Here is a 14385-nt window from a genome sequence, read left to right on the forward strand (position 1 = left end):
GGTCATGCGGTAGGTAAATTGTGAGTGTTCGTCAAGTAGATAACGAAATATCATGAAATAGAATTTTAACAGAAGCCAGTCGCCTATCCTCTTAATTTCCGCTGAAAAGAGACGCCATAGGACCTTATTCCGCCAGTCGACATTCTCAGAGTTAAATTGAAATGATGGAGAAAGAAAACTTCACAATGATTTCAAGCTAACTTCTTGCCGACTCTTTTTCATTTACTGACTGGGATGTTCTTTGGCAAGCAGGTTATAGCTGACAGCGCGCTACTTTAAAAAAAAGTGAAAAAAGAAACGCTTTTACGTTTCTTCAGCTTACTTTTGTACTACCTCCCGTTTATATTGGAAGTAGCAGCGTGCGCACTTTAGATAAAAAAAAATGGCTGTGGCTTAGGTAAGGTTAAGCCCAGGATGCGAAGCATACTAGCCTTTATTTTAGTTGTTGAACCACTGTTTAGCCTGGTGAACTGCTGTTGCTTGGCTATATTTGGTTCGGCTAGACGAAGAAACAACTCATGCATTACTGCTTCGCCTTCAAGAGTGGAACGCGACAGCGTTCCCGTCGACCCGCCAAGGGGTGTAAGACAATGGGCTACAGGGCAGCGACTACGCGCCCCGCATTGGACGCGGTGAGCGTCGAGCAAAGCAGTGTTCGGCGCGGCAACGAAATGTGCGCCTGAGCAAGAGACGCACGCCTTAGAAACAGCTCGTTTCTAAGGCAACACCGCATTCACTAGAGGCGCTTTTGTACCGCTTTGAAGCATCGTACTCGTGGCTCAGTGGTAGCATCTCCGTCCCACACTCCGGAGACCCTGGTTCGATTCCCACCCAGCCCGTCTTGCAAGAGTTGAGCCAAAGCCACTTCTCCTCTGTCGTGACGTCACGGTGTCACGTGGTTTCAAGGCGACACCGCCGCGCCTGAGGAGCTGGGTTGAGCTCTCGTAATATGCTTCGCATAAAAATGGATCTGGCTTAGCTAAGGTTAAGCCCAGAATGCGAAGCATACTAACCTTTATTTTAGTTGTTGAACCACTGTTTAGCCTGGTGAACTGCTGTTGCTTGGCTATATTTGGTTCGGCTAGACGAAGAAACAACTCATGCGTTACTCTGCTTCGCCTTCAAGAGTGGAACGCGACAGCGTTCCCGTCGACCCGCCAAGGGGTGTAAGACAACGGGCTACGGCGCAGCGACTACGCGCCCCGCATTGGACGCGGTGAGCGTCGAGCAACGCAGCGTTCGGCGCGGCAACGAAATGTGCGCCTGAGCAAGCGACGCACGCCTGACCCTTAGAAACAGCTCGTTTCTAAGGCAACAACACATTCACTAGAGGCGCTTTTGTACCGCTTTGAAGCATCGTACTCGTGGCTCAGTGGTAGCGTCTCCGTCTCACACTCCGGAGACCCTGGTTCGATTCCCACCCAGCCCATCTTGCAAGAGTTGAGCCAAAGCCACCTAGAATATCAGTCTCTGTAGCACGCCGCAACCTTCGCTTCTCATTCCAACGAGCAGCTCTGTCTCCAGGAGGCATCTCACCTCGTGAGTGTCTAGCAGAGGCAAGCGCAGCTGCTTATATACCGCCGCGACGGCGCGAGTTGGAGCCCCGTTTCTCCTCTGTCGTGACGTCACGGTGTCACGTGGTATTGAAGGCGACACCGCCGCGCCTGAGGAGCTGGGTTGAGCTCTCGTAATATGCTTCGCATAAAATAAATATATTTGGAAATAGGTGGTACGCATGAAATTCAAAGGCGGAAGTATGATCAACAGAAATCGCTTCTTCTGCGGAAAATATTCACTTATACGTGCAACATAAGCCTCTTAGTTTCACGTATTTTCAGCTGAGTTGAAAGCGTTATGTAATAAATACTTCTGTCACCTCTAGCTCTTGTGCAAGGACGGCCTAATTATTATCGCAGGAAAGCTTTGCTCGCTGTTCGCCTGCGAAAAAGAAAAGAAACTTACGAAAGACGCTCAACCAACAAGGACAAAATGTTCGTTTTTTTTTTGGTGACGTAGGGCCCTACGATTCTTTTTTTCATCTTTTATTTATCTCTTATTTATCTCATCTTTTTATTTATCCCAATTTGTAGGAGTATACCGTGAACTGCCGATTGAAAGTGCCTTCGCTGCAATATTTTTCTGATGCAAACCACTAATAGTGATTGCTTCCCAGAAAAGGAAAATCAATGTAAAATAACACACCTAAACGCCGCGCTGAAAACTTGCGCCCTGAACAGACCAAAACGCTATGGCGGAGTCTGAAAAGAGAAAAACTGAAAAAAAGCTGCGGAATTTGGAAGGCGTGTTCACCACGGAAGTGCACAGCAGGCTGTTTTGTTGATGGCTGTTATATTTAGATGCGTAACACAACTTTGTGATTTCTATACATGCGCAGTTTACGTGGTATTTCAGAGCACAGGAGAAAAGATTGCATTCAAAGTGTAGTATTCTTTTTTTTTATTCATTATACATGTTATCATACCGGAGACCACTAACGGTGCTGTCTGACTGCACGCAACGGTTTCACACATATCGTATTGATACTGACAAGTTGGTTTTTTGAGACGAGCATGTAAAATGAGATTTTCTGAGCGCCTACACTTTTCGAAGTCCTGATTTGTTATTGCCTCTCCACTTCCTCGAGCACTGTTGTTCACTTGTAGAAGCAAACAAACGAATAAAGCGAGCATGTACCGTAGGGTTGATGCACACAACCACCCCACTGACAAGAGCATATGTGATCATATGGGAAAACACATCTCCTTTATAAGACGAACAGTAGCTGGCCCCATATTCGTGAGCCAACGTATGTTTTGTTTACCATGTTTGGGCAAAAAAAAAAGAACGTTGTGGGTTTCTCGCTGTGTTTGAATTGATACACTAACGGTGACTTTAGCCTTAGACTTGGTATTGGAGATTGTTGCTCACAGGTTTATGTATATGTATTTTTTATTCAATGCTATCTGGTGCAGGAGAGCACGTGAGTACTCCTCTTGACCACCGTTGCGTTTCTGCAAATATCTTTTTTTGTTCAGAGCGTTGTTAAAAGTTTATTGAGATACATATTTCACCATTTGTTTGGCATGCAGAACAATGACACATATTTATAAATGACGTTCTTTCGGGAGTGCCTCATCCAGTATTTACCTTAGTGCGCAAATGCCTCTGTGTTCTTTTTTTACCTTTGTATAGTACGCCTTAGAGGCGAGCGCGTGCTCGCGGATTTAGCGAAATCGCGCGTTTGGAATTTAATTTCCTCAAGGCACTGGTAAACTAGAATGTTATCCACCGCATGGAATCATTGTGCTGAATGTGCCCTGAATGTATAAGGTTACATTTTGTCCAGCGTTCTGTCGCGGTGTTTAAAATAGTGCGACGTTCCGAATTGGCGTAGAGGCTTTGGCGTTGCTCTGCTAGCTAAGCCCGTGGGCGTGAGATCAAATCCTGGCCACGGCAGCCGCATTTGATGGGGACGAAATGATCAAAAAGAAAAGAAAAAAGAAAAATGCCCAAGTACCGTGTATTGGGTGCACGTTAAGAAGCCCGGGTGGTAGAAATTAATCGGCAGTTCCTCCCCTCCCCCCCCCCCATCTCCTGCGGCGTGCCTCATCATCACATCGTGGTTTTGGCATGTAAACAATAAAGAACAAGGAAAACAGTGCGACGTTCTGTTCGAACAGATTTTGTTTGAAATTGACCAATGAAACATCGACAAGTATTGTGTTTTCTGCCCAAGTCACTTGATTACAGTTTCGTTGTTTCTTTACATGCCATTGCATACGCTGACATGTGTTTATCTACTAAAGATTGGCGTGTAGCACCAGTAGAACTTACACTCAAGCACGTCCCCCTGAAAGCCTCCTTATCCAAAATTATCGATATCTATACACTCACGTTACTTCTGTCGCTTAAATCTATTTTTCTTTTCCCCGCAAAAAATATTGCTTCTGTCATCTATATCTTAAAATATTCTTTGTATATTTTCGTCAATTACTGCATGAAAAGCTGTCGTGTTAACTCCGTAGAAATGATTCAACATGTAATTTTTTCAGGTTCCTGACGAAGTTGAACAGTTAGATCAGCTTAGAAAAGCAACAGGTAAGTGGAGTTTTGAATCTCTGCGCATGTGTCATTGGGTGCCCGTATTACATAGAGCACTTCAGCACGTGCGCTATGGTAGGACTCTCTGTGGCAATGTACATGCGTTTTTTGTGTTTCACTAGAAACGTCGTTATTATACTTCCGCATTGGCAGTTCTGTTTGCGGCTTCTGCAATTACGACGCAATAATGAAAATTATTGCCACTGTGGCAGTGTACTTACCTTGAGTAAATTGAAGATGTTGCACTCAGAGACGGGATGTACATTCTTCTGCACGAGGGCGCCGATTTAGGCAGATTTGAGCGAATCACAGGCAGTGCGCCTTGAAACAGCCATTTGGATATGCCATTACAAGTTAAAGTTACAGGACATTTTACGCCTGTGTTGCCCTGTTAGAAATTTAGGCTGCTTTTCTTTGTTATTTTTAGCACCACTAAACTTTTAAAAATCGCCTGTGGCAGATAGCAGAATTTATAACTCGTGAACTAAATTACTTGATGAGGCAGACATCCCTTAAGCGAGCATTCAAACGCGTGAATAAATCATGAACAAAATATACGTAATTAGGTTTTTACTAAATAATTTAAGGTGCTAATTACAATTAAAGAATTTTAACCGGTGAGCTTGCAAAGTAAAGCCGAAACTATTTCTGCGGATGGCACCGGATTCCAGATATGCAACGTCATACTTGCGGTAAGAAATGCACTGTTTTTCCACTTCCTTTTTTTTAAAAGAAAACGATGTTTTATGCAATGAAGTGCAAAAATGACTAAATGCCAATGTATTTTGTCGCACACTTTGAAAATATGTGCCTGGAAACAGCTGTAATCCTGAGAATTTGTTCCAAGTGGATGTGCCTTGCGCACAACAGCTATAATTCGTAAATTGGAATATGGGCCCATAAGTTATAATCAAATATGGTAATTACTGCAACTTCTCAGATCAGTGTTCTGATCCTCGCTGAAGTTGCCCAGCTGTCAGATTGTTCTGTATTTAAGCTGTCGGTGAGCAAAAAAATAAGAAAACATTCTCTCTGAGTGGCGTTCAAAGACACGACGTTCAATTCGATTCCAACGCGGTAAAACTACTGCTCAGGGTTGTTCGGTTAAAGTGACGGATTATGGAACTATATTTCGCTACTCGACGCAATATCTCATTGTCATTAAACATGCTACTTTCAAGTGCAGAAAGTTGGGCTAGTTGGTTCAAATGCATACTGACAAAATTTGTGCGGAGACCCGAAGACAAACCGAGAAGAAACAAGGACGAGCGCTAACTCACAACGGAAGAGATACGTGCCTCGGTAAGATTTCAGTCCGCTTCTCTGATGGGGAGTTTCGATTATTCCAAATAAATTATTATGCCAAATCGATCGGGTACACAAGGTAACACGTAATGTCTAAGATGATATCCTTGTTTTGTTCTGTTTCGGTTGCCCTATTTATTCGTGCATGTGTTTGGAATAAACTTCAGTTGTGAATTAGCACTCGTCCTTGTTTTTTGTCGGCTGGTCCTCGTGTCTGGGCGCAAACTTTTTCAGTATACCATTTTGGGCTTACATTGCAGAGGTCTAGAGCCCGGGGTTCCACTGAAACGGTCGTTAGAGAAAATTTCACTGAATGAGCAGTCTCTATAGACATCGTAGTATCATGTCAACACATTATAATGAACGTGAAATTGTCCTGAAATGCCTGCGTAAGCATAGTTATAGCAGGAAACAACGATGTCGCATGACTATCGTAGTTTCGTTTGCTCTCAAAAACATAGTTACGCAGTTTTCTTTCTATGTTTTTTTTAGTTTTCTGCATCTGCCCTGCCGTAGTTAAGTACCTGTGTATTCTCGCTGGATTTGACTAAAATACCTCAGAATTCCAGCCTAAAGGCAGATTTCCTAAAAATTTGAATCAGCAACGTTTTCTTAGTAACGTCAAAGTAAGAAGGAAAGTGCAAAAGGCATATAAACGAGCCACATAAAGAAGCCGGCGTAATTTATTCTCCGAAGGTATAAAAAAGCGTGCGACGAAGCGGAGCGTTGATTAAGAAAAGCTGTTCTTGGAACGCCTTCATTGTTTGCCGAAATCAATCGACGGAAGTCGAACTGAGCCGGGAGAGGCGCCACTCACGCCGAGAGCAGAGTTACTAACACTCGACACAAAGGAGCAGCGGCGATTTTTATTAGCACAGCTTTGCTCGAGTGCACTGCAAACAACGTTTTAAAACAAAAGGGCATTCATTGCTGGAGTGCGACTAGGCACGACATTTTCCGCGGACTTAAAAAGGTCGCGCGAATCTCATTTACTTAAGCGCACAGCGTTCGCTTCGGAGCCCGTCCGAATGCGCGAAGACGTACGTACCCGATAACGCCTTCCCCTTCGAATTGAGAGCGGTTTACTTTCGAAAGAAAGGCTGAAAGCATCGTAAAATGAAATACTTTGATCGCTATCTTTACTATGTGGACATAGGCAAACATTGAATTCAATTCTGGGGTTTTCCGTGCCAAAACATCGATTTGATTATGAGGCACGCTGTAGGAAGGGGCTCCGGCGTGATTTTAGCCACCAGGGGACCTTGTCGACCCTCGTGTGGCAACAGTGGGATGAGATTTGTAACTCGGCTCATGGTAGACTCAAACACGGAGGTACCTGGAACCTGCTCAAGCACTTGCTGAACGAGAATGAAAAAAGGACAAGCAAGAGAACAGCTGCAGCTAAGTTGGTTCGTCAGGAAAGCCAGGATAAAACAGAGGGAGAAATCATGGATAGACTCGCAGCCAAATATCTACCAAACGGAGGAGACGAGAGCCCTGAATATACGGGAGGCATATGTGAAGAAACCGACCGGGACTTCACTAAGAGTGAAGTCAGGGCAGCTCTTCACAGTCTTTTTTTTTTATTGATATGATATAAGGAGATGTTGGCGCACAATTTGAGGCGCCGGCTACTCCTCATCTCTTGAGTGGTTCCGTCACACATCGCACAAGGTTCAAGGTTACATATCAAATAGTCTTTTCACACAAGCACCATGACTTATCACGCAGCGTTTCCACAGGAACACTATGACGTAAGGAACACATGGTACATACAAAATACAATGTATATGTCTCCACACTTATGTAGATGAAAGTCTCAAAAGTACAAAAGATATTTCCGCCTAATAACACATTGTCTAGTCAGCGGGTGGCACATACATTATGTAAATGCAATATCACATACAGTCACAACAGAACAGTCAACATAACATAATTCACAAACAGATGGATATACACAGTGACAATGAAATGAAGAGAACAATGAAAGCGCTAATAACTTCCAGCAATGCCGCTGTCTTCAAGAAAACTCTTTAGTGCTTTTAAAGCACTCTTCTGCAAGGCCGTTGTTGGCCATGGGCCCAAAATTTTCCTTAAACTGAAAGGTCTGCGGTCTAATTTAATTAGCGCTGATTTAAGTCGGCTTCTTGGTGTGTCGTGATGTGGGCAATCTAGAAGGAGGTGATATATATCTTCGTCTACAAATCCACAATCACATTCGGGGGTTTCCGCACGGCCAATTCTGTGTAAGAAATGCTTTGTGTAGGCAGTGCCTAGCCTTAATCGATGAATAAGGGTTTCCATAGTTCTATCTAATGACAATGAAAATTTGAATTCAATAAATGGATCAATATGGTATAAGTCCGAGCTCTTAGAATTCTGGTCAAACCAAGTGTTTCTAGACATTTTGAGAGACGTTGTCCTTATAATGCAGCGCAATTCATCCTTTGGGATATTGGGATATAGTGGCGAGTATCCCCGCCTGTATTCACAGTCTTAATGGTAGATCGGTGGCTGGACCTGACGGAATAACTAACAAGATATTAAGAAATCTGGATGATGAATCAATTTCTTATCTAACTGAACATTGCGGAACGTTGAAAAGAGCTTTCATGACCCTGTATTGAACGAGTATAATGAAGTATCTGGAGAACTGGTGTAATCCCTGCTGAATGGAAACCGTCCGTGGTGATACCAATTTTAAAACCCGAACGCCCTGCAAGACACCGCAAGTCCTACCGGCCAATATTCCTAACGTCAAATGCGGAAATCACATAGAAGGGAATAATGCTAACTATAGAGCAATACAACCTGTCTCGCATAAAACAGATGAAGTCGTTAGGTTACTAAGTATAATTACCGATAGATACAAAGGCCTAGGGGAAGACAGCGCTTTGAGGCTAATACATGCCTTTGCTCTCTGTCACTTCACCTATGTGGCTGCATTATTCAAACGAAAGCAGGCAGAACTAAAGGCAAATACTAAGCCGGCGTGGAGTGTTTAAATACCATTCCAGAAACCTCGTAACGCTTGTTTCGTGCCAAGAAAAGACTTAGTTAACGAGAAAATTGCATCCGAAGGGTCCGAATACCTTTTTCGAAATTCAAATCACCCGCCATCCAATCGGGGAGTGGTGACGTTGCATACGCCATCACCGCCCTTTGCTTCCGTCAGTGAGTAAAACGGTGTCCGACAGACGACGGTACCGAGCCAAGACTGAGCGGTGTGTTTGCCGCTGCAGCTGCTTTTTGGTCAAGTGGCGTAGACCGTTCGGGCATCTCGCGAGCCAGCAAAACTAGCGCAGCACTACGCGATAACGAAACTACTGAAACGCGAAAGCTTGGACGGCGCATAGTCAAGCGAAAAAGAAACCTTTCGACCACCCGCGCCGTTGTGAAGGGTAATATCAATTAGTTCTATTTTCTAAATATGAAATATAGCTGGACAATTAGCATTTTATTTCATGTTATAATACAATACAAAGATGTTTTTTTTTTCGAGTGGTTGAGTACTAGTGCCAGAATTTAACTGAGGAGAGTACTTAAGTGTCCCGGGGAAGTCTCTAACCATGTCCTGCATTTACCTCAATTTCTCTGTTATTAAGTTTTTGTTCGCAATAATATTGCCGCCTTAGAGATTCTTGAGCACTAATCCATCAGTTTAGCTTAACTTAATATTTGCCTTTAGTGTCTCTTTAATAAACTTAATCTGATGCTCAGGACGCTTGCTAAGGTAGCCCTAAAGATACCGAGTAATGGTGCAACCGACAAACTCATGAGTCTAGGGTTTGCACAACACAATGGAAGAAATCACAAAGGCCCAACAGCTAGCGCAACACGAAATATTGACAAAAACAAGAGCTGGCAGGAACATATTACAGATAATAGGTGTAGAACTTCATAGATCAAGGAGCCCAATAGAGACTGAAGCAGAATTAAGGACTGAAGTTAGGAATAAAATCAGAACCAACCCTCTCCCCAGAAACATGCATCCAGAATATAATATAAAAAGGAGAAAGGCAAGAGCTGAATCACTTTGCAGGACATTGAGCAGCAGGACCAACTGGCAGCTATAGTTGATGTTGCCTGGGTGAAAGGTAAAGAAGCACATACGGCCATTGTATCAAATTCCCAAGGGAAAGTGCAAGGTGCTATCACTATTTTTACGAAGGTCCCCATGGTGGCGGAAGAAGCGGCAATTGCTCTAGCCATCAGGAGTAATAAGTGGGTGTGCATTTACCGTGATTCGAAATCCGCTCTAAAGGGCTTTGATAAAGGCTACGTAGCTGGAGTTGCGGCTAAACGTTTTGGCAACAATGGAATTATGAGAACTGAGATCCAATGGTTTCTTGCGCATCATCATGCGCATCATCGTGCAACATGTCGACTGAATTCGTTAACTTGACCCTTGACTACAACCTCTCCCAAACTGTATCGCAGCCAACCCGTGGCTCTAACATACTAGATCTTACACTTGTAAACAATCCTGAAACAGTAGTTCACATAGAACATTTAGACGGCTTTAGTGATCATAATTTGCTTCAACTCACCTTAAATATACCTTCTCCTGTTTTTGATATGTCACCGAAACTAATTCGCAATTAAAATAAAAGAAATTACATCGTCATCACCACTGAACTAAAAACGTTTGGGAAGCACCAGATGCTACCATCAATTTACGACCGATACGTTGAAGAAAATTGGTTAGTGTTGAAGAAAAAAACGTCCTTGTTAATTGACATATACATTCCTCGCATTAAAATCAGTAATAATATATCGAATCCTTGGTTCACAAAAACTCTTAAGTGCATGAAGAATTTAAAAACTTGGCTCTACAAGTGCGCCAGGCGCTTAAGAACGCCTTCATCATGGAGTGAGTACAAAGCCTACCTTAAGTAATATTGCGCATTGCCCTACGCACAGCAAAGGATAAGTATTTTTCTAATGACCTTCCACAATTACTCAAAAAACAATCCATCAATGTTGTGGAAAACAATAAGCCTTAGTGACGAGAGTGACCGCATTCTACTACAAGATGGTAACGCAATCGCTCTATCTGAGAGTGAGTGTGCAACCGTTTTTAATTCCTTTCTCACATCTGTGTTCGCAAGTAAAGATAGCTGAAATGTACCCTTCGTTCCGGATTTAGATTGCGATTGCATGACACCGAGAAACATCAGGGTGTAAAGCATTGCTTCGTTGATAAACAACCTTAACGTATCCTCTTCTTGTGGCATTGATGGACATATAGCAAGCGTCATCCTGGTTCATATATTCAGGCAGTCTCTAATGTCTGGTATGCTTCGTTCCGGCTGGAAGACAGCAAAAGTTGCACCGATTTACAACAATGGAAGTGAAAACTCGAGTGAAAATTACAGGCCTGTCTCGCTTACCTGCGTTTGCTGCAAAATGCTCGAACATGTCATCGCTTCGCATATTTATAACCATATCGAATCTAGCAGTTTCGTTTTCCGCAATCAACACGGTTTCAGAAAAGGCTTTTCGTGCGAGACACAGCTACTCGAATTTACAACAGACATGCATCTTAACATGAATCACTACTTACAGACTGACTGCTCATTCCTTGACTTTTCCAAAGTGTTTGATCGTGTCGCGCATTGTCGCCTCATATCGAAATTATCTGCGTTAAAATTAGACTCCTGTGAATCGTCATGGCTACGTGACTTTCTATCTAATCAAGAGCAATTTACCTTGGTTAACGACTTCAATTCCCCCAAATCTAACGTTACTTCTGGTGTGCCAGAAGGAAGCGTCCTTGGACCTCTGTTGTTTTTTATTTGCATAAATGATCTGCATAACAAGATATCGTCTTGTATACGAATATTCGCCAATGATATCATCTACCATCCAGTAACCAAAAGTGAGTATCATAAAGCGCTACAACGAGACTTAGAGATAGTGAACCAGTGGTGTACCACATGGCTCATGATACTTAACGTGTCTAAATGTAAAACAATGTCTTTCACCCGTAAACCTGTTAATTTGCAATTTATCTACCACATTAAACATAGTAATATATCCCCGACTACTCAATATAAGTATCTTGGCGTGCATCTTACACCTAACCTATCATGGTCTGAGCACATTACGTGTGTCTCTGCCAATGCATCGAAATCATTCGAGTTTTTGCGCCGGAACTTGCGCACTGTTCCATCCGCCTTGAGCAAAATGGCTTACTTAACGTTCGTGCGACCCCAGCTTGAGTACGCGTCTGCAATTTTGTCTCCACAACAACATTACCTAATTGAAGCGTTGGAAATCACTCAGAATAGGACAAATCGTTTCATTACTCGCAATTACACCGCCCAGTCTAGCATAACGCATGATCAAAGCCGAACTATCGCTGCTGTCGCTGAGTACTTGCCGTGATATTGCATTGGTGTCATTATTCCATAAATGCATTCACTCTGACGGAATATCCCTACCATACCTGAAACTCAGCTATGTCCGCGTATATGGAGCCACACAAGCATTTAACTTTTCACCACTGCCTCGCGATATCCCTCTGGAACAGCCTTCCGGATAGCATTGCTTTGCTCAGAAATCATGGTACCTTTTGTAGTAATTCGGTCAAACATTTCTCTCCACACTGTGCGTAGGGTTGAGTTAGTACACGGGTACTTATCAATCCCAATACGTTTACGTTTTCAATTTATTGGCACACGTTATTGACATATGTTTGTTTTCTGTTTATTTTAACATGTTTAGCTGTGTATAACGTCTAAACGCAAAGTATCCTGCTGCTTTTATGTAATACCTCTTGCTGTTCTTGCTGTTTTTAGGCAACGCTTATTTGTTCATTCCTTTTTTCTTTGTTTTTGACATCTTTTTGTACATATGTAAATTTCATCACTTTCTTCCGATGTTTGAATCCCTTTGTGCAATGATATCTTTTTACCGATTGTATATTGTGATAAACTGTACCATATTCCCCTTAAAGCTATGCCTCTTCGCAGGCCTGTGAGGTCTTTCTAAATAAGTAAATAAAATATGGAGAAAGTGGAGGAGACTCGGGCGAACCTCAATGAGGTTGCGCATGACTTGGCACGAGGACTTGCTAACCGTGACAGTCACAACCGAGCCGTTCACCATCAGGACATGGTATATAGAGATCATTTAATAACTTACAATGACTTTACCCAACATTACTATTTGGGACGCAGGCAATTCCCATTGCCACATTCAAAACTGAACAGGCCTCAAGAAGTATCACAGCGTTTATTGCAAACAGGTACGTGCCACGCTGTACCACAATAATAAAATATATCCACAGAGGGAGATTAGGATGGACTGCAACGATTTTAATGACATCACTGGAATCAGATATATGCTGGCAGGGTGTCCCGCGACTCTTCCCAACTTCGTTGAGAATGGACACAGTGAAAAAAAAAAGGATTCGAACCCCATTGTTTCAAGACCAACTAAGGGCCGTCCAGAGGGCCCATGATGTCGCTGAAGGGCTTGGTCTGACAGTCCCAACGTGGGAGCGGCCCGCCTTGAATTAAAAAGTCAAGCCTGTGGACCTCATTTCAACGAAAGTTGTCACACACACGCATACCTTTACCGTGCCCCTAATGCACAGGGCACGAGAGTTTTTTGCATTTCGCCCCCATCAAAACGTGCCCGCCTCGGCCGGGATTCGATCCCGCGTCCTCGGGCTTTGCAACACAACATCTTAGCCGTTAAACATGCAACCATGCCGGTGCCAAACTCATAAAGGTGTTTGTTCGTAAGGGCCGTTTAACATTGCTGGCGATATTGTGAAGTGATCAAGGAACATATGGCGCTTCACTTTCTGCTTCGAAATGCTCAAGTTGTTTGTGATAAAAAAATATGTTCGAGCACGGAAATGCTCGTTCCGTCATTTACTATAATTTCTAGTTTTCTCTTCAACAAAATGTATTTATTTGAAATAGTTCAAGCAGTTGCTTAATGAGAGAGCTTCTTTGGTTCATATGCAGCATTTAATATGGAGAAATCGCACTTGCACACCATGTAAGGTTTCCTTTAGCGCATGAGATTTCCCCAGAATTTCTTGCGAACCTTAAGATCGGCACGTTGTGCATAACCACGTGAGCGGAGTGTTTTAACGTTTCGACGGGGCAGGAGAAGCGCGGTGAACGCACTGCATACGGAATATCCCTTTCTTTTTCTTCTCGCGTTTATTTCACGTGTTTTGTGCTTCGGTTGTTGCATTACTGCATACGCCAAGTTATTTTCTCTGACTCTCTGGACAAGGAGATAGAGACAGAGGAAAGACTGGGAGGTTAACCAGAAAGAAGTCTGGTTGGCTACCCTGCACGGGTGGAAAGGAACTATAGTGATGTAAAAAACATAGGAAGGTATACGTAAATAAAGAAAATGAAGAGAGGGAAATTAGCACTGACCGCACTGCAACTGTCTATCTTTGGCTGCTTACCCCAGAACGGGGGTCAGAAACAGGGTATAGCGGTAGAAAAGTCACACGACAGGAAGAGAGAATAGCAGAAATGATCGGCAAATATGAATAGAGAAGCGGAAATTGAGGGCACAGAATTCTGAGGCAGTGCATGTCGCTGTCAAAGTCCATCGCGCAGGCCTGTAAACAGCGTTCTGGCTGCTTTTGTAATGCATACGCCCGTTGTAACTGCTCCATTATTATATTTTGTTCTGGCAATCGCCAGGCTGTCTACTGTGTTTAGAGGATTACACATCACCGGCCTCTCCATATTGTCACATAGACAGACAAAAATATGCGATTGCTTCATCATAACCATCACAGGTAAAGCGGTCGGCCCATCCAATAAGAAACAAATATGACTTTATGAACGGGATACAAATTCGTAGCCGGTACCACAGTTTCTCAAGGCCTCAGTAGCGCAGGCGGAGGACGTCTCTTCAAATCACAAACCTATGAATGTAGGCGACTGTTCGTGAAACTAGTTGAGTTCCACAAGGCTAATGTACGATCACGTACCA

The 14385-nt window shown here is 43.2% G+C and overlaps 1 protein-coding gene across 1 annotated transcript in view; it reads left to right on the forward strand.

Annotated features, from left to right (window-relative positions):
* The window catches only part of LOC135915438 (translation initiation factor IF-2), a 63849-nt gene that overhangs the window by 18859 nt on the left and 30605 nt on the right, over positions 1-14385 (forward strand). Inside the window, exons 3-4 of the mRNA XM_065448515.1 lie at positions 2973-2980; positions 4053-4098. Of these exons, the coding sequence (XP_065304587.1) occupies positions 2973-2980; positions 4053-4098 (54 nt within the window). The remainder of the gene's footprint in view (positions 1-2972; positions 2981-4052; positions 4099-14385) is intronic.

This window comes from Dermacentor albipictus, chromosome 4 (assembly GCF_038994185.2).
Source record: "Dermacentor albipictus isolate Rhodes 1998 colony chromosome 4, USDA_Dalb.pri_finalv2, whole genome shotgun sequence".
Lineage (NCBI taxonomy): Eukaryota > Metazoa > Arthropoda > Arachnida > Ixodida > Ixodidae > Dermacentor > Dermacentor albipictus.